Genomic DNA, 25,746 nt, shown 5'->3' with positions numbered 1-25,746 from the left:
GTGCCATTCAAAATGCGAACTCAGGAGTTAGGTCACTAAGGTTAGTGGTTACACCAAGTCATTCCAAGTATTACAAGTACTTGAAATAGACAGTATTTTATTGTCTTTTTATCCCCGGGGGCATATTTTTCATTCCTTTGTGACCAAAGTGCCAAAGGTTAATGCAAGCTGCATGATTTCAGCAAAGCCTGCATATACTGCAGTTTAAGACCACTAACGTAGTTTAATACCAAAAGTAGTCTTCTTACCAGAAATCGAGGCTACATAAAATGAACCTTTCATTACAAATATGATGCTCATTATTAAGTGACTGGTTAAAAACATGAGACCCAGAGTTAAGCAGACACTTCAATACAAACCGTGTATTACTAAATATAATGAGCCGATTTCATGACTGAGGTATGAAAGTTGTCCTTCTGACTTATTCATTTATTCCTCCTTTCGGCAGAATGATTTAAATTTTTTAGGATACTGAGGAGTTTGAATCACTTAATTGAGTAAGTACCAGACCGCAGCATCATCTTTCACTAAAAGCAGTTTTACTGGTGGCCACTGGGGTAGTCTCAAATAAATACCATGCAAATTCTTTTCCGATTAATATCTTTATGAAAATGGTACAATAGACCTGTGATTTTACAGCTGTGTACTGTACTCAAGTACTTCCTACTCAAGGAAGGAATTTCAACTGACTGTGGAAACAAGTTTGTAGCAGTGGCTATTTAGTATGACAGTTTAGCTAAAGAGGAGTTCTTCCTTGTAGATCTCTCTTGAAACAGAAGTAAACAAAGCTATCCAGTACTGTGAAACCCTTTAAAGATAGGCTTTTAAAATAGAATATTAACTCAAAAAAAGAAGGTAAGTTTATCCATAATTTCAAATCTAATGCTTTTTAGACTTTGGACAGACGGGTGACCTCTTCTTGAATTCTGTGACAAATGGTGATAGGCATAATCCCTTATGGAAAGAAAATAGTGGCCACCTTACAAAGCCAGAGGTCTGCAGGCGACAGAAAGCTTTAGGCAGATGCTCTGATGTCACCCTACGTAAATGGATCATTTACAGTAAATATGAGAAAAAGACAAAGCCTTTATGATAAGGAGCATCCCTTCTCTTATGCAGAGGATAAAAACAAATTTAGCTGTACATGCATATAAACTATTTATTCTTATGTGCTTCTATATTAACTGGAAACATACTTGAAGTGACAACTCCTTTATTTACACTGCTTTGTGCTTTGAATTATACAGAATTTCCAAACATTTTCTACAAGATCCTAACATCTTTATGTTTTGCAGTTCTTTTAAAATTTTAATAGGGAGGGGAAAGGCATCACACAGAGATGCCAGCGGAGATAACATAAATCTCTGAGATTTAGGTGAGTTATAGAACACAAAAAATAGATTCTTCTTCTCTGTGGCTCAGAACAGCTAACTTGAAAAATGAAAAAATCTACTTCAATAGCAACAATAGCATTTTTCAATTTTTCTTTTCAGGTAAGAGAGTGAGAGAATGGAGCCATGCTACATTTGCAGGGGAACAAGGAAGAAACATTTAACCTGTAAGCTATTTTTTTTTAATTGAATAGTAACTGTTAGAAGACAATGCCACAATATTCCCACATGATACTGTTTAGCACATCATGAGTAGGCGAAGTGATAAAACTAAGGTATCAACCATCTCTGATGCTATGTCCACATTAATAACATCTTAATTATTATAAAATTAATCAAATCATTATAATTTTATAGTCTTGAAATCAGCTAAACAGCTTTAAGATTTTTTTTCTTCCATTTTCCTCTCTATTTTGTTTTTTTTTATACATATATATATTATTGTGCTCCTCTTTTGAGCATGCAAATGACTCTATCTCTTTGGAAACAATGGAGAGCAATGCCATTTTGCAGCATTTAATTGTGGATGAAGGGCAACAAATACCCCCACTGATAACAAAAGATACGGCAATGATTTTGAAACACCGTAGTTCTTCATGCAGTATTTTTTTTTTTAAAAAGTCTTTAAATAATTCCTGCCAAAGCATTTAATTTTTTAATTAAACAATACCTCTAAACAGTATGATGCATAACACGAGAGCTAATTTTATACTATTCCTTTACTGAGACTGTTCAGGATGAAAACTTGACTTGACCCAGTATCCTAATGTTCTTAAAATTACTTGTAAATTCATCACTTAAGAAAATGTCATTGTTGTATTTTATACATATTTTGAAACTTTACAGAAAAACAAGTGTCCTTGTACTATACACTGATAAGCCTACATAGATACAATCTAATTAGTTCGACATTAATAGATATTCTGCTAAATGCTGTAGTAGTACTAGTAGTATTACCACCCATCCCTAACTAGGCACAAACCGTTCCCTTCCCCAAACATGATTCCTCCCAAGTCCAATTGCTCCGACTTGCCCACTCCTGACTCGCCAACTCTCTCTTAAGACCTCACCCTGCACTGCTCTCGCTCCATCCTCATCTGCTTATCTAAGTGGTCTAAACCCATCTACCCTTCCCATTCTCAGCTTTGCTCAGTTTTCATTTTCTCCCCATACTATGGTCACCATTCCCACATTCCAAACGCCACTAAATTCCCATCGCGGTTTGTTTTTTTTTTACCCCAGGCTGTATCTACAAGCTCTGTGCCTGCTCCTCTCCCTGCCTTCCAGGCTGCTGCTGTTCTTCTAACCATGCTTCTCCCTAGCATCTGCTTTTCCTCTCCCATCCTGCACTAGACAGTTCCCCTTTCCAGACAGTTCCCTTTTCCACTGGCCTCAGTCCCCATCCTCATCCCCTACATACATATATATGTATATGTGTATATATACACATTTACATATTTTTGCATACGCATGTATGTATACATGTTTACCTTACACCCGTTCCCCTCCCTTGTTTTTAGTGCTTATGTAGCCCCAATTTTCACCTACCTCCTCTCTCATTTCGAAACACCTCCCAGTTTGCCATACCTTTCAGTCCCAACACTAACAACCTCATCTGAGTATGCAGCTGCTTGCTCTTGCACCCCTTGCGATCCACATCACGCATCTCACCATTTTAACCTCACAGTACAAGGGCTCAGCGAGGTGGAGGGCTGTACACTAAAAGCACAGGAATAGTAAGCTCCCAGCTTTTGATTCCGGTGCCTGGATCCAGCCCGTCCCAGAGAAGCTCAGATCAGCGCTTGCATTTAAACTCTGTTCACTGTATCTAGAATTTGGGGGGAATGTGAGAGTTTGAAGTCTCCATTGTACGTATCGGAACGGAGGTCTTGGTGGGTTTTATTTAGTAGTTTGTAAATTGACTATACTTGAAAACAGATTTTCACAGGAACAGAAAAACAGTATTCTTGACATAACTATTACCCTCCTGAAAAAAAGTTCCTGCTTCAAAGCCCAGAGTCTTCAGCACTTTCCTATGGCAAGTTTGCTAAGATGGCTTAACTATCTCAGCTGTTTTGGCTGGAGGTTTTCTCAAAACCTTCAGGCTGAGGCACACACCCACACTGGAAAATATCAGCTCAAAATATGAGCATCCGAAAGCAGGACTTCATGATAGGAATTGCCAGGCCACCATAAAAGTAAGTCCTAATTACACCACTGTTTGTAAAAAAGGGTACAGACAGACTGATGGATCAGCATGAAAGGCTAGTTGGCAAAGAGAGAAAACAGATGTTAAGTACCTGTGTATACTTAATGTATGAGAACAACTGATACAACAGATAAGCAATCTTTAATATTTCCTTGCTGTGTCTTGATCTCAAAATGATTTTGCCCTCCAGAATAAATTCTTTGCTCCAGAGGTCCAGAAGAAGTTTGGTTCTGTTCCCAATGTTAAATCTTCCATTTGGAAAGATGCAGACATTTAAGCTGCCAGCATTACAGATGGTTACCTTTCTATGTCCTCGCTTAAAAACCTAACAAAACTCCTTGTAACCAATTTGACACCTAGGTTTACCTTGTTTGAACTCAATAAGCAGTCTGAACTCTGTAATAATCTGATGTCTGCTCAGACAGGCTCATTCTCTCTGTGTTGGATCTGCCCACTATTAGAAAAATTCAACCTAGGGACTCTGTGTAGAAGAATTTACTTCACCAAATACATTTAATCAATTCCACCCTACTATTTTCCTTTTGCTCAATGTTTGATTACTTTTATGTCACCTATTAGATACAGACTGCAGTTTTTTACAATAAGTGGGTGATCTGACAAGGCCAATTTCATGTCTCCCATTAGATAAAGTGACATTTCAATCCAATTCTCTGACAAACTTAGATGAGGATACTGTGTAGTTTGAGCACACACAATGACAAGGCACTTGTCTTTTTCAGCCTTTCCTATCAGAACAAACACTCGGGTAAATTGAAAACCTCCCCTTCAGGATTTATTTAAATAGAGCAATCAATACTTTATTTCACCATCCTCTAAAAGGCATATAAGATAACACAAACAAGTTTTCAAAAAACCCACTTTTTTCCTTCTTGTTTAAGGCCAGACTAATTGTTCACTGACAGGCTTTTTGCTCATTAACTAGACAATATTCATGTTTACAGTTCTTTGATAAGACAACATGGGATTAACTGACAGCTCTTTAATTGCTTTTCTTCCCCCCCCCCTACAGATTAAACCTTGCTATAACCACATCTGCTCAGGTAAAAAAAAAAAGAAAAAAAAGGAACATTTGGCAGTTTCTTACATATCTCTCATGTTCAAGATTTGATTCCTATTCCTTTGTGATTTCAGGTTTGGTTTGCAGCACCTGACACTAGTGGCCTTTCCGCTGATTTCGAAAGTTCTGGTACCTGGTCTCCAGTGCCACACCACATCACGCCACAGCAGCACTACAAACCTTAAAGAGGTTTACATAAGAAAGTAACTGGAATCTAAGAGTAAGTTCCTATTTAGTGAAACTATATCTACAATGAAATACAGTGAACTTTGTACAGAGTTGTAACCCACCCTACCGTGCAAATGTCCCTGCTTAAAAGCAAAGACATTTTGGAAAAATCCCAACTCCAGTTCAGGATTTACTTATTTGCAACTTGAGTTACAAGTTCAGTAACCAGAATGAAACAGAGCACAATAAATATGAAGAACTGATTCTCTTTAACTTACAAACGCTAGGTTTGACTCTCCTGTCATCCTAGCAATGTAATTCCAGGGAAATTCCTCTTAAGTCAGCTTAGTTATACCAGCGTAAATGAGAAGAGAATTAGATTCATTGTTCCCAACAAAGAGCAGGGAGTAATTACACCACTGCTTCTACACATACTATTATTAACCCATCAGTAATTCCCATGTATACTAAGCATTACATGCAATATGGGTAAATGTACATTTTTGCCATGACTTATCGATGGTAATGGATTAAAAAAAGATATAGCTGCATTGAAATCAATCTATTACCTTTGAATTCTGCTAACTAACATTGCAGAAAAGCTGCTGAAAAAATCAGGAAGTACAATTTCTTAATTGCACGCCATCAATAAGAAAGCATATTTACTAATTAGCCCCTAATGCTGCTATTTCAGTATAGTCATCTAAAGTTCTACAGCACAATATTTAAAATGGGTCTTTTTAGGTCAGAAGGAATGACCTGCAGGTGGTCTCATAAAAGCTCCAATACAGGCAATGAGGATTACCATAATTACTTTGCCACTCTACAAGCAGTTAATGGGATTACACCCGAAGGCTATACACTTGTTCACAGTGCCCAGTGCAAATTTTCTGAAAGAATCTGGGTAAGCACAAATGCTTTAATGATACGCTTCATAATTTCACCTACTGCACCACAAAAGGAGCACTAATAAATTAAAACACCCTCAATCAAAGAAACTGAAAAAAATCTAACTACTTCTGCTGTCTGTACCTCCTGTCACTGATACAGTCAATCTTCCATTTGCCTCCTTCAGGCAGTCTCGGTTCTTCCTTGTTTCCGCTGATGTTAGATCTGAAAGATGCTTCATCATTCCTGTTGGGGTTCATACTCCACCCTTTCTTGCTCTCTTTGCTGACTTCCATACATTTCCATTTTTGGCCACTCTTTTTATTTCCTTTTCATGTTATCTTTGCTTGGACTGAAATAACCTCATGCCTTATAATTATATTCTCATCTCACCTCCTCTATTTGTTTCTTTCTTCATCTGTCCATTCAAATAGCTTATCTAAGTTTTCATACTACAATTTGTTTTGTCATGTTATCTTCATACACTGGTTATTCGCAACCTCCTCCTCCTCGTCTTGTCCTGCTTCTCTCCATTTTCTCTAAAACACATCCACTTTGCTTTGCTTTTTTAATGTCTTGGCCTGATTCTTTATTTATGCCACTGTGCCTACTGTCCTTCAAACCCCTCTTTTACTGCTAGCTTCTCATACACATGCTTTCTATACTGACTTCAGAAACAACATCCATGCTACATTTTCAGATGTAACAGTTATCCCACACCTTGCTTATTACCCTACATATAACCTGCCTTTAGGAAAAGGATAACATCTTTGAAAAGCCCTGACAAATCCTATATAGGTTTATAAATATACAAAATAATTAAAGAGTTAGGAGAAAGAAAAGAGCAAATCCCAGATCAACTAATAACAAAGCCCCTTATCCAGTCTGCTGTCTGCAACCAGAACTGTAAAAGCTCTTATATTGCAATAGGTACTGATTTTTAATTAGATGACTAATTTGTATTAGATGTTAATTTGTATCTTAACCCAAAAGATAAAACCTATAGCAGAATTTGGAAAGCTGAGTGACAAGAAAGTACTACACAAAAATTACTTTCTTGCTGCTGTTACTCCTTAGCCTATAAGTTTCTTTGATTTTATTAGGACAGCTATAGTGATCACTATATCACTATAGTGATACCATTTGTGATAATCCAAACACTATCCCCAAAAGACAAAACGTCCTATCCAACGAAGGATACTGTTTCTAAAATCAGAGGATGCATAATAGATGCAAGCGTGCCCTTCCCAATTCCCAGGGGGAAATTCCACAGTTGTGGTGGATTTAGTTTTAGGGCACTCATTCACTCCTTGCCAACTTGGATCAAATTGTTTTCAGAAAGAAGAGAAAAAGAGCCCTCAGCCCCTAGCTAAAGCCTCTAGCTTCATCCCACTTCTTGTTAGGCACAGAATGGACCAGAAAGGGAAGACACAACACAATAATGTGGCTCTACAGCTTAGGTGCTACAGAATCTGGTTTTGTCTCTGAAAGAACAAAAATAAAATTTTGTTCCTCCAAAATACTAGCATAAAAGTAAGAAGCAATCAAAATGCACTTTAAATATAATGAATGTTAAAAAATTGTTCTAGCACATTTTTCTATAATAAGGATGGACATACCTGTATGCATTCTATTTACATTTAAGTGTTGCCTGCTGTTTTTAAAAACATCCCTCTATATGTTGGAATATGTGTATTTTATGTGTTCATTTTAATGTAAAACTTTCATATTTTGCAGTATATATATTTTTAGAATGCAATCTCCATAAAGGAGGTAAATAGGCAGTATTATGTTCATATCTTAAAAAAAATCTTGTAAATATACTCTTAAATACATATAGTTCTAAACAGTGCATTTTGGGGAATTATTTAAAACCACAATCAACAAGTAACCAGTTAATTAGCCCTGGCTCCTTCTGTCATTCTCTTCTTACAGCTGGATAGACTCTTAAGATTTACATAAACAGAGTCTATTTATTGAACCTGTTATCGACTTTAACAAGCTATGGGTGACGTTCTTACTGCATTAGCAATTACAGGTCCTTATTCCATACACAGAGCATGCAAATACTGATTTTTTTATAGTGAAATACCTTTGACTATCAGTTCTGCATAGTTTGATACACCAACTCCTCCTTCTGTACGAATCATGCAGCGATAGTTGCCAGCGTCCCGCTTCGTGGCATTTACCACACTAAAAAGAGCTACAAATCGGCGAAAGTTGAACACTTTTATGTCCTTCAGAGGTGCATCCCTCACATAAATACCCTAGGCAAAGAAACAAAAGTAAAGAATATCGTCAGTCATATTTAAAAAAAATACTGAAAATGAATTTTATTTCTCTTAAGTTCCCCAAGAGAGGACACAAGATAAAAGCAGAAGTCTGCATGTTACTTTTACAGATGTTTACTCTGTGTGAGACTTTACTGCCTTCCCGTGTGAGTTAAACCATTCATCATCAGTGGGCGACCACTCATCTGGAACAGCTGCTTTCAACTCTTTATAGATTAACTAATAGAAAGATTTAAGAGCAATGTAACATTTATTTGCTTGGCTTGCTTTACACAAATATTTAAAGTTATTTCTTTTAAAGAAACATGAAACCCAGCATACTCAGTCTCTGCTTTCTCTTCCCCTCCACATCTGCTACTTGGCATATGTATCTCGCACAGCTTGTACGGAAATGTCAATGGATGGTTCTCATATAGCAGCACCTACACACGGGGTTATCAGCAACTCAGGTGGAAGAGACTAGGCACAGGCACAGATTTACCAGGCGAATGACCAACAAGGCGGAAGCTGTCTCCCTTTCCCACTTCCTCAGCATGATACTGGGAACTGGGCAGTTTCTACCTCAGTGCAGTATCTCACCCTCAATTCAACATATTGCATGCACAGCACGAGAGCTATGTAACAGGCTAGGAGCACAAGCCCCAGCCTAAGTCCCATGCTACCGGCCTGTTCCTTCATGGGATCTGGTGCATGGCTGGAGGAGGAAAAAAGGGAGGCTGGCAGACAGAAGAGGGCAGAGATGACATCTTGCCATGTCCTCTGACACAAAGATGAGGGCAAAGAGACTTGGCTCTCAGATCCTCATCAGAACTTGTGCTCCGCCTGCCCATGAAATAGATATGTGCACTATGAACACTGAAAAACCTCAGAAAATGTAAAATTATTGAATTACTACAGCTGGCTGAAAAAAAAACATATACAAAATCTAGTGAGAACATTTACAAGCAAACAAGAAAGATGCACTTTTCACAAAAACATATACATTTCAACAAACTGAAGGCTACTACCATTATCAAAACACCAAGAGAAACTGGAGAACCCCAAGAAGCACCTCCCAAAAGACACTCTCTCCAGGAAGGCATATGCACAGTCTGATGGTATGTAATGATACTGGTTATTTTTAGTAGATTTTTCTGACTGCAGGAGCTTCAAGCAGGGCAAGGGTCCTGCACTACCGAGCTTCTGTAAACCATCAACAGAGCTGGTGATGTCTGCTTTTCTGCCCTAGAGTTTGTAGTTTGTCCAGCAGAATTTAAGACCTATATAGGAAATACTGACCTTGGTTTGTTATGGCCTTTACTTGCCACCATACTGAAAGTACCCTTAAAATACCAGTGAGAGTTTCAAATACCAGCCACATAAAATTAAACTCATCCATAAATCACAAAACCAAGTCAAAGTTAATCATGCCATTAGTGCCAAAGAAGCAGCATAATTAACAGTAAATACTGATTCTCATGCACAGTAAGGTAGAGTTATTCCCTCTTCAAAAATAAACGTGGGTGATGCACAGCTTATTTAAAGAAAAAAAATTCTTGTAAGATGCCCAGGGAAGAATGAACTATCATGCCTTAAAAATTACTCAGTCTTAAATTATTACTTCAGATCATTGCCAGCTCCTTAAAATTCCTAGAATTCTGAGCTGCAGATAAACTGGCTTCTCTGACGTGGCATGGCAGTTACCAAAAACAAAACTTGGAAAGAAACATTTCAAACTACTATTTCAAAACTACTATTTTTACTGGTTTTGCCAGCGTAACATCCTTCTAGCAAGAATGGCTGCAGATAGCAGGAAGCATGCAGAGCGGGTTAATTATGATTTTGGAGAATGAATATTTCTTAAGAGCAACATTATTTTTTATCTAAGACAGTAACTGATTAATCCTAATTATCAGAGCTGCTGACCAGTCACAAACGACATGGTTTTAAAGTGTGTTTCTGCAGCTTTCAGACTCTTTAAGGGCTCTGTGCATAGCCAAGTCATGTGCTTACATTACATCCACCCACGCTAGTTTTTCCTTTTTTCTAGTCACAACATTAGGAAGCTTTCACAGGCTATTTTATCCTGCCAAGAAATAGGGTAAGTTATTCTCTAGGGAATGACATACCACCACACACTGATTAATTCTGCACTCCAGCCTCCACGGTACACCCACCCTTCCATGCGGGGCACCTGCATCCAGGATTTACCAGGACTGTCATGAGTTACAAGACAACTGAAGAACCGTAAATATTTTAAGGATTTTTTCTTGCTGTTCCCACCCAACAAAGGCTACAGGACTGTTAAAGGGAGAAAGAGGTGAAGGGAAAGGACTAGGCAATGCCACGAGACAGCATAATTTCTGCCTTACTCTGCAGCCCGTGAAGAGAGGAGACCATGGAAAGGTATGATGCATGCACACTCCCCGCTGGCCCCACACAGAGGACTGTCTCCTACCACGCCGGCCCCCTCAGACCTCCCAATGGCCAGTAGAAATCCTGAACAACGCAGCCTGGGTTGTCATGTAAACTGCCAGCAGTCCACCAAAGGAACTGCTCAAATACCCGCCCCCATAGGACATATTTCCCATTTGTTTCTGTGCATATGTAGAATGAAAATTGGAACTGATCAACGCATTGCAGCATTTATAATAAATTATTATTTCACTGGGGTCCCATAATCTTTTTCACCTTCTGCTTATTCTCGAACACACTAATCTCACCTGATTTCAAATGTTTTAACTGCTGTTCTACAAGAGGAAATCTTAGTTTGATCAAATAATCAACTATATGGCCATGCAACACGTGCTATCCATTCACATGTCAATAATTTCGACTGGAAAACAGAGAAGCCGAAGCACATTTCAGAGGCATACATCATTTTGCTCAAATGAACAAGCTACATGAGCCTTAAATGTAACTCAGCTTGGCTCTACAGAGGATTTGAGCCTTTTTGTCCCGCACTGAAATCCAGATGTGAAACAGGTTATTAATGGTGGCTTCAAAATTCATGAAGGCACTCCAGAATAAAAAGCCTTTATCATTATTATAACACACCTGTAAAATGTATGTGAGATTATTATTAATAAAGATTATCTTGACTGACTTCTCTTAAATATTACAAACTCACAGAGGCAAAGTGTAGAGTGTCTAATTATATGTTAGAACTTGAATAGTCCCGCAGAAATCACTGGCATGACATTTCTTATTAGAACTCAAAGGAGAAAAAAAAGAATCAGATTTTTTTCTTTAGTCTCTTTGGGAAAAATATTTTCAAGGAAAACATAGTGTCTGAAACAGAGAAAGACTAAGAAACATAATTGCTTTATTTTCCACAAGAAAAAATACAGCTCAAGAGAGCAAGTCTTCCCTCTCTTCTGGGATGACAGCAAATGAGTAGGAGAGCCGCCTAATTGATTTAAGCCTGAGCATAAAGGAATGGTAATGAAGGTAATGAATTCAAGTATAAGAAAAGTTCAATCCACAGGCATTGGAGAAGAGAGTTTAAAACAAAACCGAAACAACAAAAAAAGGCTGCACAGTAAAAACAAACAAAAACAAAAATCCAACCAAAAAAATCCCAAACAACCCACACCTACAACCTCTCCCAAACACTTATTTCGGCAACGGACAAATGCAAAAGACTATTTTTAGTCTGAAAAAACACTATTTATAATTTGATATGCAAATACAGAATGGCTTCTGTTTTAACTGTACCCACACGGCCAGCTTCACTCCCTTTATTTGTGATTCACATGTTGTTCTCTCTGAGTTATGGCTCAGTGTCTTCAGGAAGCTGCACGGGTATGACAGTGGTCACTTTTATGGCTTAGTTAACTACTCAAAATTTGGAGGAGAATGTCAATAATATTTTCTTTTCCATATTTAACAGGCCCCTTTAAGCACATTGTATGATAAATGACAAGCGCTCAGTGCCGATTGTCCATAGCCATTTCATTTAGAACGGCTAGAAATAACTTACTTCAAATGAACATTCGTTTATTGAACATATTAGTACATCCTGCTATGATTTTTTTACAAAGAATTATTTTTAATAGCATTCACAAAAATAAGTTTTTAACACTCACTAATGCTACATTCTGAAGTCCCACAAATAGATCACTTACGATCTATTTCTTTACTAATTATAGTCATTAAAACTTTAATCTCAGTTCTTTTAAGACAGATTTTGAAATTTACTGATAGTCTTACAAACTATCAGTAGAAGCCTGAGTTTTCACAAATATGTCATATCTTATCGAAAATTAAACACACAAAAAAAGACAAGTCTGTAATTTGCCAATCCCATTCCAGAAAAAAGTATAAAATTCATTATTTATAATGCAACACTGAGGTACTCGATAGTAAAACCCATTAAAACAGGTTGTCAGAGCAACTCTGTAGTGTCCTTCTGTTTCATGGGTGGGGGTTGTTTGTTTGTTTGTTTGTTTTAAATACAATTCAAAGATAAAGATAGTTCTTTTTACTTTTTTACTTTAGCCCTGCTTTGCCATGTGAAAGACTGAGGCTTTACTACAGATTAAGCTTGCTAGCTCTTTCTGCCTCTGGGACTCGGAGAACTGTGTGAATAGGACACTTCATTCTTTAGAAAGAAGAAACTGCCGTAATCATTTAATGCTAGACCTGCTTGGACTACAAAGGCCACGTCCCCAGGGCAGAGCTATCTAACCTTCTTAGAGCAGAAGAATTTTGATCACAAAACAAAGATTGAAAGATGGTGAGATCCAAAAATGGAAATAACCGGTTCTGCTGGCTGCTGAGCAACCCGGACATTTTCAAATGCTCAGAGAAAGCTTTTAAAAAAAGAAATACACATATTCAAAAAAGCTATTTAAGCCAACTAATGAAAATATATAACTGGTAAGTCACTTGTAAGAATAAATTTTCTGTTAAACAACGTGTTATTTAATATATGGGGATATTAAAAAAAAAAAAATCTTAATTTTACCTCAGGATATATACAGCTTGAAAATCCATATTCCTAGTACCAGCATATTAAATGAATACAGAGACAGCTTAAAGCACTTTAAAATGCACATTATTTTTCCATTTTAGGCAAGCGAGAATGAAAAGAAATAGGTTGATGGTTATTTAAATTAGACTTACAGTCTCTTTTAAGCAATGAACTAACTCTAAGTCTTCTAAATGAACAGCAATTTAGCAGCAACAAGATATATATTAAACCTTTCAGAAATACTTTTAACAAAAATGCGGCAGTAATTCAAAGGGATTGAAGTTCTGGGGTGTTATATCCAGCACTACCACTGCATTAATCACTCTCAAGGCATGTTTCAACAATTTTGCCAGAAGAGACTTAAAAGGAAACGTCAGTCAGTCACCCTCTGTCCGTACAGGTAGATTAAGCAGCTTTTTATACATTTAATAAAAGAAAAGGTTTGCATTATCCCACTTTCAAATATGCACATTTATAAAATTGTGATTAAAGTCATACCAGTGGGATCTCAAATAACATCAGCTGTGCCAGAAATAATTTTGTTTAAAATATGTATAAAATCTAAATCAAATAGTAATTAATATCTCAACAAAATTGCTTTGCAGAGTTCATATCATTCCAATAATTAAGACAGTTGGCTTTACCTCTGAATTTCTAGAGCTGCTTTCATAACTAAGACAACTGTTTGTCAGTCTAGATTAGAACCACCACATATCCTGTGATTATCCTGTGTTTATTGCATCTGTGTAAGTTAACAAGTGTATTTCATTCAGGTAATGAGGCCGTGCTGGAGAAAGATTATTATTGTCCTATTTGGAATTATTCTGCTATGAGCCAGAATTGCACTTTGCATGGTAACTAATGGGCATTCAAGCAAAATGTTATTATTTTACCTTTCAAGAAAGATTTCAGCTTTCAATATTTTAATGTTTGATAACTAAGCCTTTTCTTCAAATCACATAGCTCTCCATAAATCTCTGTTTATTATGATTAAACCTAAATGCTGGCTGCAGATGTCAGGTAATATTGTAAAATATTACTAAAGTTACACATCGAGTTATCAAATATTAAGCAATGACATCCATTTGAAGATACAATTAAACATACAGAAAGTAAACAAAGACATCATGGCATTTTCTGGAGTCACTAAACTCAGTGAAATTTACCCAAAGCAGTTACTCTGTACTTAAATACTGAAATTGTTTTGTATCATTCTGACAGGAGCAAATCTGTTATTACTACATAGAGATTTTAAAATGAAAAAAAACCCCAAACCCTGCTCAAACTATTTTTTATTTTTACATTGAATTCCAGAGCAATTGAGAAGAGTTAATATTCTCTAACAATTTGTCAGTGCTCACAAAATATGTAAAAACTCCAAATCTTCTTTCCATTCATCTTTAAAAGAATACAATAGAATACAAAATGACTTGTAGGAAACTACATCCTCAGAAACATCTGGAGAAAACAGCACTAGGAAATCTCTCTCTAACACAGTTTTATACTTTAGATAGAAATTATGGCAATGATCCATGCATCTGCTAAGCATTTTGCTGAACCTGTGGCCCTACTTATAAAGTCATTTAATCTAATACTGTATCTTAATTCTTTGAAATACGCAACGCTAAGTACTTCTCATCATCCTTTTATTTGTATTAAAAATTCCAAGAGTTAGGATGAACACCTTGCTAAAAAATGAAAAGAACATACGTAGGATCTTAAATACTTTAGCTTGGAGTTCTGCAGATACCAGGCTTATGGAGGAGCTGGGAAGGAGCAGAGTGATGAGGAGAAAATGAGAAAGTAACGATCATTAGCATAATTTTCATCCGTACACACAATGCAAAGTATACTAATGCAGGCATTTGTCTGCCTTCTCTATCCAAGTACATAACAGGCAGTTAAAAAACAGTGCCGTCGTGTCCCACATTCTCTTCACTGGAAAAGTGTTGTCTTGTTGGGAAGAAAAGCGGCATGGGATGAAGAAAGTCCAACTTGCAAGTTCTGGGGACAACCTGAAGTTCCAAAGTAATAAACAACCAGAATAGCAGGTAAAACTAAAGCAATACTGAGTCCTACAAAGCAGGTAAGCAAAAAGTAGCCAAGAAGGAAGCACACACATATTTGGTGATGAAAAACCATGCCCCGTTCAGGGCGAGGCAGTGGCTTCCTGAAAAGATCCTTTCAAATGGGAGGAATGAATGGCAAGAAGAGAGGCATGCCTACGGTTAAAGAAAGCTACAGTAAACCCCTCAGCAGTGACAGTGCACTTTGTGAATAAAGACAACCATAGCAGTAACAACCAGTTAATAAGTTAGGTACACACTGGTTCATGTAACAGAGAACCTAATTAGAGGGGTTTGGCTGGAGGTGTTTTGGTCTTAATTACTGAGTCAGTCACATAGTTTAACAGCTCCCACCCCCAACACACCTCCTCCAATGCTCTGTTTCCTTCCTATCATCTTCCCTTTGGGTTTAATTTAATTTAATCTTTACGTTGGTTCTCCTTACCTTAAAACAGCTTCAACAGCCCTTGGTCTTACAAAAGAAGCCTCCGTTCAACTCCAATTTGAACATGACACCTCCCAGCAGGAAATTTGTACATTTTAACTACAGTATTCATTGTAAAGGTCACTGTTTCTTTCTCCCAAAGGTCCAAGAGCATGGCACAGAAAGCTTATTGAATTTACTTCATCAATTGCCTAACTTGTATGTGTCCCTAAGTGATTCTACTGCTGCTGAACTGTGCTTCATAGGCAGTCTTCAGGGTCCAGAAACAGGCATACCTAACACGCTCTTTAACAGCAAGCTGAATTTAACCAGCCCCCGTGGCACAGGTCAACTGTTCCATTATTTCAGGTTTGCTAATCACCATGTACTATATTATTTAACACTCTAGAATAACTGGAAGATTAAGATATCGAACTGAGTTTCTTGAAAAGAGAACACTACTTGGGTCACTTCATTTTCAAAATCAGGTAAGATTATCAAAAAGGTTAGACTGATACAAGTAATCCCAGAACAACTTTTCTTATGGGTCACTTCATCAAATGAGAATATATGTGGAGATGGAGGAAAGGGATAGATTTATTTGCATCCTCTCTAACTTACATATGTCCATAAATATCTGCAGGTAAGGCCTTTGGAGAACACCACTCATTACCACTCCTTGCAACCTGATGGATGACCGGCACCACTACAGAGATAAGCACCTCTCTCCCCTCTATCTACAGTACTTTTTTTCCTCCTGTGTCAAGGGTTGCTTAGTTTTCTTGAATTAAAATAATCAAATTTGCTCACATCCACAAAAGTTTTTAGTTTCTTTTTTGGTATCACTACTAATGTGGTCTGTGGTGCTCATTGATCTGAAGTTTCTGATTTAAAGGTTTTGACTAATGTCATAATGTAAAACTTCACAGCTGCTTCTGTCAGGTATTTTCACCAGAAATCAACTATTTTGGATAACATTTTAAGTTTCCACATTACTTACGAATGGTGGAGCTGGTTCATGAGGATAGGAGTGAAATTTTTTCTTCCATTTACACTTACCGGCATTTTTTTACTATTAATAACAAAACACACTGACATTTCTTCATGGTTACCGACATTTGGCCCTTGTGCTAGACAGGGCAGTCCGGATGGATTGGGAGGCTTACCCTGTAGAGCAGCTTTGCTGGCCAGGCTTCTACAATGTTTCTGCGCAGGAGAATATAAGGCTCATTTTTGTCTCCACTATTACAGTGGCACCATCTCATAAAAGTAGTTTAAGGCTAGAATATAGATTCAGAGTAGTTATCGCACCACCAGGCATTTTATTTTTTTCAGCTGTGCATTTCATTGGTCATCGTATCTCTGTGAACCCCAGTTGTCCTACACAGGAAGCAGGGGGAAGTAAGATATCAGTCTAACAACCATCAGTGATTGCACTGGGGCCCTGACTTAGCGAGTTGACCTCTATTTTTCCATTTATTCAATGGTTTATTTTTCTAAGGAACATGCAGAAATGCCTTGCAAGAACCAGCCTGAGCAGCACACTGCTGCAGAGGAAGGATTTCATTGTGCTTGGATGCACAAACAGGTTGGCAACCCATTTCCAACACTTCTGAGAGTATGTCAGTTCCCTGATTTTGTGGATTTAGTCCTAAAGCAATCTCAGCACTCAGAGAGTCATGCCAGTGATAAGAGTACACAGCACCTGATGTGCCACTCAGCCTCGCTGACGCCTAACCTATAGAGGAAAAGATGGTGTCCAAGGAGCAAAGGCACCTCTACTGTACATTCCTACCACACTCCAAACACATTTTGTAAATTCAGCTGCACATAAGTTTACTAATAAAAACACTAAGCTGGACGGTTTCTGCTGGTCAGTTCCGAAACATCACTGAAGTCAAAAACACCTCGCAGACACATTGATTTCAAGATGTCTTTCTGTTTCTTGCATATGTTCACTGGGATTTATCATTAACAGTCCACAGTTAATTAATTTCTCCTAGTATTTGGTATCACTAATAATTGAACATTCTGTAAGAGAAATCTTAGCATCAGCGAAAGAGTAATCAAATCTATATACAAGTAAGTATAAAACCAGTAAGCCCAGGTAAAAAAGCCTGGCTGGTGTTAGCCCTGATGGGACATCGCATCCCAACAGACAGAAGAGAGAAAAGGATTGCTCTAAGTGTGATGAAGCCTTCAGCCCTTTTTCCCAGACAGAAGCAATGTAACGGTTCACAACAAAGCTTGTCACATAAGCAATGCATTTGTCTTCCTCAAAGGATGAGCATTTAACCTACCAACTCTTTTGTAACAGGAACTGGTTTGGAAGCTTAGGTATACATATTAAAAAACGTATTCGACTTTTCATACAATCTGAATATATACTGTCTTACGGTATAAAGCTTGTAGTATATGCATTTGCCCACAGCTAGAGCAGAACAACTAAAATAAACGTAGATACTTTGTTCCAAAAAATTGGTGTGTGATCTCTAATACATGTGAACATACTTTAAAATTTTATAAGTTTGAATTGATGTTTAGAAAGCTGAGATTTGTTACACTTCTTTCTTACTTCTCTCTTTAGGGAAAAAAAAATGTAAATTAAACTAAATCCTTCTATCACATTTTATCAAAGTTCTCAAAATGCTGAAAATCAGAAAAATTGAAGTTTGTCTCCTAAAAAATTATTGTGACAGAGTTTGTGCAAATTAAACCTCAAGCAGAATTAAGATAAATGCAAATCCAACTAGCTAACACGATATTGTACACAGATGTTTATAAAATTGTGCTGTAAAAATTATGTAAGTGAGGAAGAACAGGGATATACAGATAACAGAATGCATTATTCCACAGATGGTTCAAAGTACCTATTCTTTGCATTTTCTTTACTTCACTTTTGTAAATCATATGAAAAGGAGCTTCTTTTTGCCACTTCCTATACTACTGGCATTTTATACGCAGTACTAGACTGCAACCTCTGCATTAACAGATGATTTTGTATTTCCGACACTCTCCTAGCAATATACTACTCCTCCCACATAAATTGCTGGAATTTGAGTGTGATGAGGGGTTTAATAGGTCAGTGTTCATTGATAGCCAAAGCCTCATCCCAACTGCTTTGTTGGGTTTCCTCTGTGTGCTCTTATTGCTGAGAATTTCCTTCCTCTTTCTTTATGATCGACAGAAGTAAAGTAAGAAATAAGAAGTGTAAACTGACAGAAATAGAAATTAACAGAAAAGACAGACCAAGAGGTTAAAATAGGAAAAAGAGGAATCCAATCAACTACTGAAAAAGTGTGTGTACGTGGGCACACATCTCACCTCACCCAAGAAACTCCACTTCAGTATTTCCTTATCAGTAAAGTTGCTAAATGCTACAGATGAGAATAGTGATTTTTAAACATTATCACAGAATCACAAAATAACTGTGGTTGGAATGGATTTCTGGTGATCATGTAGTCCTAGCCCCCTGCTCAAAGCAGAGTCAACTACAGCAAGTTGCTCATGACTTCATCCAGCTGCATTTTTAATATCTCTAAGGATGGAGACTCCCTAGCCTCTCCAAGCAACTTGTTCCAGTGTTTGAACACAGGAATTTTTTTTTTTGTTATGCTTCAGGGAAATTTTGTGTATTTCAGCTTGTGCCCATTGCCTCTTGTCCTGGCACTAGATACTAGTGAAAAGAGATGGCTCTGTCATCTCTACTCCTTTCAAGATCTCCCCCGAACCTTCCGTTCTCCAGACTAAACAGTCCCAGCTCCGTCCTTGTATGTCAGATCCTCCTGTCCCTTAAGCCGCCATCAGCATGTCCGTATCTTTCTTGTACTGGGGAGCCCAGAACTGGACCCAGCACTTCAGATGCGTCTCCCCACTGCTGAGCAGAGGGGAAGGATCACCTCCCTCGACCTGCTGGCAACACTCCTCCTAAGGCAGCCCAGGAGGCTGTTAGACTTCATTGCTGCAAGGGCACATGGCTAGCTCCTGGTCAGCTTTTCCACCACAATGACCAGGTTCTTCGCAAAGTTACTTTCAAGCCTGTCAGCCCCAGTATGTAGTGCTGCATGGGATTATTCCTTCCCTGCGGCAGGACTTTGCACTGCCCTTTAATGGATTTCATGAGGTTCCTCTCTGCTCATTTCTCCATTCTGTCAAGATCCCTCTGAATGGCAGCCCAACCCTCTGGTGCATCAGCCACTCCTCCCAACTTTGTATTGTCTGTGAACTTGCAGAGGGTGCACTCTCTCATCAGCCAGGTCAGTAATAAAGAGGCTAAACAGTACTAAACAGTATCGATTCCTAGGGCACGCTACCGGTGACTTGTCTCTATAATGCATTATTATCCATTATAAAGTATAATCAGCATACATAATGAATGCTATACATAATTGCTAACATGTCCACAAGTTTTTCTACGAGCCAAATATAAACATGGTTTTGGTTTTGTTTTGGTTTGGTTTGTTCTTTCTTTCTTTCTTTAGCCTAAGGTAAGGAAATTGGTAAGAATAGTCAGGCCATCCGTACATGTGTTACTTTTTCATTTCTCCTCAAAGAACTTAAAGCCTCCCAACAAAATCCAGGCAAATTTGAAGTTCTTGCCACGTCTGTAAAAATACACAGCACAGTTCTGCAAGGTTACCAAAAGCATAAGCTAAAGTATATTATAGGCATGAGACAATTCATATTTAAAGCAGATAATGAAGGAGAAGTTTTCACCAAAAATCACAGCTCCTTAGACATTGGGTAACACAAACATGACACACATCACAAGCCTCCTATATTCTGCTGCTCATAAGAACTTTTTCTGTTAATGAAAATTAATGGAAAATATACAATATTGACTGCAAGAAAGGCACTAAATATATACTGGAGTGGAGAGGGGGACACAGAGAAATTAACATACCAAAACCTGGAAATAATATGAAATGGTTACCAGAATTTAAAAAAAAAAAACCTTTCATCTATTTAGTAATAGGTAATGCCCCTTGCTACAGGGCACTAATTATCCTTCTAACAGTAAAATCATCTCAGGTTAGGGTGTAGCCTTGGCAAAATTTTTAGTTGATTGATGTCATTAAAGCTCTTTTCAGGTCAATGGACCCAAGACAATCTGCTATGCACAAAGTGCTTTGGTAGTCTCAGAAGACTGAGCTATTTATGAGCAGGAGGAAGAATGAACTCCTGCATTCCCTCAGTACACAAAAGCACCTACTAATCAAACCCAAACTATTTTTTTTTTAATATTCAAAAGAACATCTTCTTTAGGCCTATTTCATTGTACAGTTTACATTAATAGTTCCACCTGTTGTGTTACTAAGTTGTTACATATGTATATGATTTAATTTTAACAGGTAAAATACTGCTTCATTATCTTAGTACTCAAAAAATGGCTGAAACTTTTTTTCCTCAAGTGCTTCCAGACTTAGCAATGAAAATGGTAATTATGTGAAAGCCTCAGAGAGTTTACAGTGTAACAAAAAATTCTCATGAAACTCTAGGACTTCAATTCACCTTCTGGTATACTTCATGTGATTTACATAAACAAGCACATGCACACACACACAAACTATTTTGTATATCCTATAAATATATTTTATTTTCATAATTAGCCAGGAAACATTCTCACAAGGATGTTTTTGATACCTCTAATTTGTTTGTATGTGTGTATGTATTCCTAAGGAAAACAATTTGCTTTCCAGAACTCCCTCTGACACAGGATTATACCTCTTCCTTTGAATAAATAATGAATAATGCATACAGGTTTTGCAGTTTTGTAGAGGAATAAAATTTTTCATACTCTTCATACCTTCAGCAAAAGAGTACTGAAGATACAAAAAAGATACACTGAATAAGGTGAAAGACAGCTTGCAGAAAAGACAAGAAGAAAAAATCCCTTATTAACAGGTAATAAACCATTTACATAGGGTAGAGAACACTGGCCTTTAGAGTGATACTGTTCTTAGTTTCTTGGCTGCAAACGAAGTAGCATGCGTTCTGCATGCATAAACCATAGGTTATGAAAGATATCACCCTCTCCCCTTCTATCAGAGAATACCCATGAGTCTCTCACTTGCCTGATGATGCCACTTACTACAGCTGTCAATATCCTGAGATCCTATTGTTATTTGCTTACCTTCAACAAATACTTACTCTTAGGTCTGTATTTCTGCAATAAAAGTTATGTGTCTGAGAATTACATTTTTAAATAATTATTTGAACTTCAACTACATTTTAGAATGAGGCTAGGAAAAATACATTACTTCAGTGAAGTGATGACCTCTCTTTCTCATCAACTGTAGTTTCCACTGTTTGAGAAACCTCTTTCAAGAAAGGCTACCCACACTGAGTCAAGGTGCAAGTCTCTAAAAAATGCAATTCATAGAATCATAGAATCATAAAGGTTGGAAAAGACCTCTAAGATCATCGAGTCCAACCATCAACCCAACACCATGATGCCCACTACACCATGTCCCTAAGCACCTCATCTACACGTCTTTTAAATACTGCCAGGGATGGAGACTCAACCACTTCCCTGGGCAGCCTGTTCCAATGTTTAACCACTCTTTCAGTAAAGAAATTTCTCCTAATGTCCAATCTAAACCTCCCTTGGTGCAACTTGAGGCCATTTCCTCTCATCCCATCGCTTGTTACCTGGGAGAAGAGACCGACCCCCACCTCGCTACAACCTCCTTTCAGGTAGTTGTAGAGCGCCGTGAGGTTTCCCCTGAGCCTCCTCTTCTCCAGGCTAAACAACCCCAGTTCCCTCAGCCGCTCCTCATAGGACTTGTGCTCCAGGCCCTTCACCAGCTTCGTTGCCCTTCTCTGGACACGCTCCAGCACCTCCATGTCCTTCTTGTAGTGAGGGGCCCAAAACTGAACACAATATTTGAGGTGCGGCCTCACCAGTGCCAAGTACAGGGGCACGATCACCTCCCTACTCCTGCTGGCCACACTATTTCTGATACAGGCCAGGATGCTGTTGGCCTTCCTGGCCACCTGGGTACGCTGCCGGCTCATGTTCAGCCGGCTGTCAGCCAGCACCCCCAGGTCCTTTTCCTCTGGGCAGCTTTCCAGCCACTCTTCCCCAAGCCTGTAGCGTTGCCTGGGGTTGTTGTGGCCGAAGTGCAGGACCCGGCACTTGGCCTTGTTGAACCTCATACAGTTGGCCTCGGCCCATCGATCCAGCCTGTCCAGGTCCCTCTGCAGAGCCTTCCTACCCTCCAGCAGATCAACACTCCCACCCAGCTTGGTGTCGTCTGCAAACTTACTGAGGGAGCACTCGATCCCCTCGTCCAGATCATTGATAAAGAGATTGAACAGGACCGGCTCCAAAACTGAGCCCTGGGAAACACCGCTCGTGACCGGCCGCCAACTGGATTTAACTCTGTTCACCACAACTCTCTGGGCTCGGCCGTCCAGCCAGTTTTTTACCCAGCGAAGAGTGCACCTGTCTAGGCCGTGAGCCGCCAGCTTCTCTAGGAGAAGCTGTGGGAGACAGTATCAAAGGCCTTACTGAAGTCCAGGCAGACCACATCCACTGCCTTTCCCTCATCCACAAGGCGGGTCACATGGTCACAGAAGGAGATCAGGTTGGTCAAGCAGGACCTGCCTTCCATGAACCCGTGCTGGCTGGGCCTGATCCCCTGGTTGTCCCGCACGTGGCTCGTGAGCGCCCTCAAGACAAACCGCTCCATAACCTTCCCCGGCACCGAGGTCAGGCTGACCGGCCTGTAGTTCCCCGGATCCTCCTTCCGGCCCTTCTTATAGATCGGCGTCACATTGGCGAGCCTCCAGTCGTCCGGGACCTCCCCAGTTAACCAGGACTGCTGGTAAATGATGGAGAGCGGCTGGGCAAGCTCCTCCGCCAGCTCCCTCAGGTGGATCCCATCCGGCCCCATAGACTTTATCCTGCTCGTCGTCCTTGTCTTGAGCTCAGGGGGCTGAGTACCCTGAGGATAACTGGTCTGATATGTCTAGTGATGCTACAACAAATCTTTAGAAATTAATATCGAAAGATTGAATTTGATATTAAAATGGAATTTCATAATACCTGGGTATCATGAACAGCAATTTCCCTGAAGTCACACCTAGATCGTTCTAAGAACAAGTAGCACACAGAGGGAACTGACTGAACCTGCTGCAAATTAGAAGAAGCAGCAGCAGACAGGGGTGGGAAAATGAAGAGATGGGCCAGGCCTGAGATGCTAAGGAACAAACAAGCTAACTGCAGAATCTGTGTGATTCCATGATTTAAAAGACGGGCTTCTGCCACAGAGACCTTATGTCATGTCACTTAAACTTTTTTCAGTTTAAGTGACTCTTCTAACTGTATATTGATATTCTAGATGACTAATTTTGGTCTTTAAGGCCAATTCCCCGAAGTACTGGCCACTCGCTATTGCAACTAACATTAGTGGACACTGAGCATGGAAAGCGCTCAGTGCCTTACATCAGAGAAACGGGTCTAGATGTCTCAGAGACTGTTTCCAAAAGTAAGGGATACATTTTGCTTTTGTTTCTCAGTGTCTATGTTCCTCAACTATAAAATGGAGACGATATCAATCCATCTCACAGAAACAACTTAATATTGTGAAGCACTATGATTAGTAGAAAAGATTCCATTAGAAAATGAATAAACCTGTTTTCAGAATTGATTTATATAGTATTTAGTAAGCAAAGTGAAGCCCTAAATATACTTGTGTGAAGGAACCCACATATTAAGGAGCTATTCATCAACTGAGTATGTCCACTATACTGAAGAACACGGGGATTCTGTAGAGAAAAGAAGATGTTGGTATGTGGCTTAAAAAAGGTAGGCTCAAGAGGTTCAAACTTTTAAGGCTGCAGAGGCACAACTTTTCCCAAGTATTGCCTTGGAAACATTTATTTCAATATTTAAGCATTTTCACTTGATAATAATTTTAATTTTAGTTACTATTAAATATAATATTTTCTATATGTAAATATTCAATACATGACAGTTCAAATGTCATATACTTGCAGAGAAGAAAATCTATGTATGTGTATATCTTGGGCTTGCAGTGGAAGAAATTTACGTTTTTAAGTAAATCTTTATTTTTCTAAACTTCATTCTAAATTGCAAGCTACAATTTAGATTCCTGGCTCAAAGATGTTGGTGGAAAGCAAAATGTTTGCTTTTTCAATGTTCTAGGCTGCAATAAAAGAAGGTTACTTCCAAAAAAGAATTCTACCCTCTTTCTCCTATAATACAGATTTGTGTTTCTTGTGCCAATTTACTAAATACTAATATTAGCACAAGTTTTTCAGAAGACATTGTCTCAGCTGCTTTCACTTGACCATTAACTGTTCTGTGTTCCACACGTTAATTTTTTTTCCAAATTCTAACTTTGGCTCGCACCTACAAATGTATTTTTTTTCTGAAGTGTATTTCCATTCCTTGGGATTCCCAGCTCCTTGAGTGCCTAGTGCTTTATCTTATTGTTTGTGTCAACTTCTGGAGCTTGTAGTTTCAAAGAGGAATTTGTTAAAAAAAAAAATTACAGCAATTGCTACAGCCCTGACACTGGGAGCACAGGAAAGAGCACAGGAATGGCATTTTTGCTCAATCGTTCAAAGGAATGGAAAGAGTCATCCCATACTGACAGTAACCTGTGTTGTCCACAGATGTGATAAAGAAAATGTAAGCAGATGGGACACATCTGTTAATTATAAAAATTCCTTCATTAGTGTCATCAGATTTATTTTTAAGGTATGTTTATGTTTAGAACATAAGCTAACGAGGACATGAATTCATAAACATACAATCTAGCCAATGACCTTGTTAATTGGACACTAGTTACAACAACAAAAACAAACTTCTATGATGCTGCGTTGTGTTCTTGAGTCCTTTTGTTTGACTTTAACTTGAAAATACCCACAATTTGTTGTCAAATTATCTGACAAGCCTGCAATCATGGCTCATGCACTAGGGTGCGTGGCTGCCTAGCAGGATCAGGAGAAATGTTTTTCTTGCAAAGCACTGCACTATGGAATAGGTAAACAGTTTTCTGTCTTCCCTTTCCCGAAAGAGTAAATACTGATCACAGCATCACGAAACAAATTTCACAGCTCAGTGGTCTAATTTGGGCAGCTAACCTGTGAATTGTGGTTCCCCCATCACCCTTTCAATTGCAAAAACTTCCATAATACTCCATAAATTAATAGACTTCATATTCCATACAGAATAAGAGTGGGATAGGCTTGAAAAGAAAAAAAAAAAAAAGGAGGGAAATAAAATGTGATCTATGGATTTCACT

At 38.5% G+C, this 25,746-nt stretch overlaps 1 protein-coding gene across 1 annotated transcript in view; it reads right to left on the bottom strand.

Moving 5' to 3' along the window:
• PTPRM (protein tyrosine phosphatase receptor type M) overlaps window positions 1-25,746 on the bottom strand; it is a 500,131-nt gene that overhangs the window by 302,452 nt on the left and 171,933 nt on the right. The window contains exon 6 of the mRNA XM_075142059.1: window positions 7,827-8,001. Coding sequence (XP_074998160.1) covers window positions 7,827-8,001 — 175 coding nt within the window. The remainder of the gene's footprint in view (window positions 1-7,826; window positions 8,002-25,746) is intronic.

This window comes from Calonectris borealis, chromosome 2 (assembly GCF_964195595.1).
Source record: "Calonectris borealis chromosome 2, bCalBor7.hap1.2, whole genome shotgun sequence".
NCBI lineage: Eukaryota > Metazoa > Chordata > Aves > Procellariiformes > Procellariidae > Calonectris > Calonectris borealis.
Note: the sequence above shows the minus strand (reverse complement) of the source record. Positions and strands in the feature narration are given on the sequence as shown.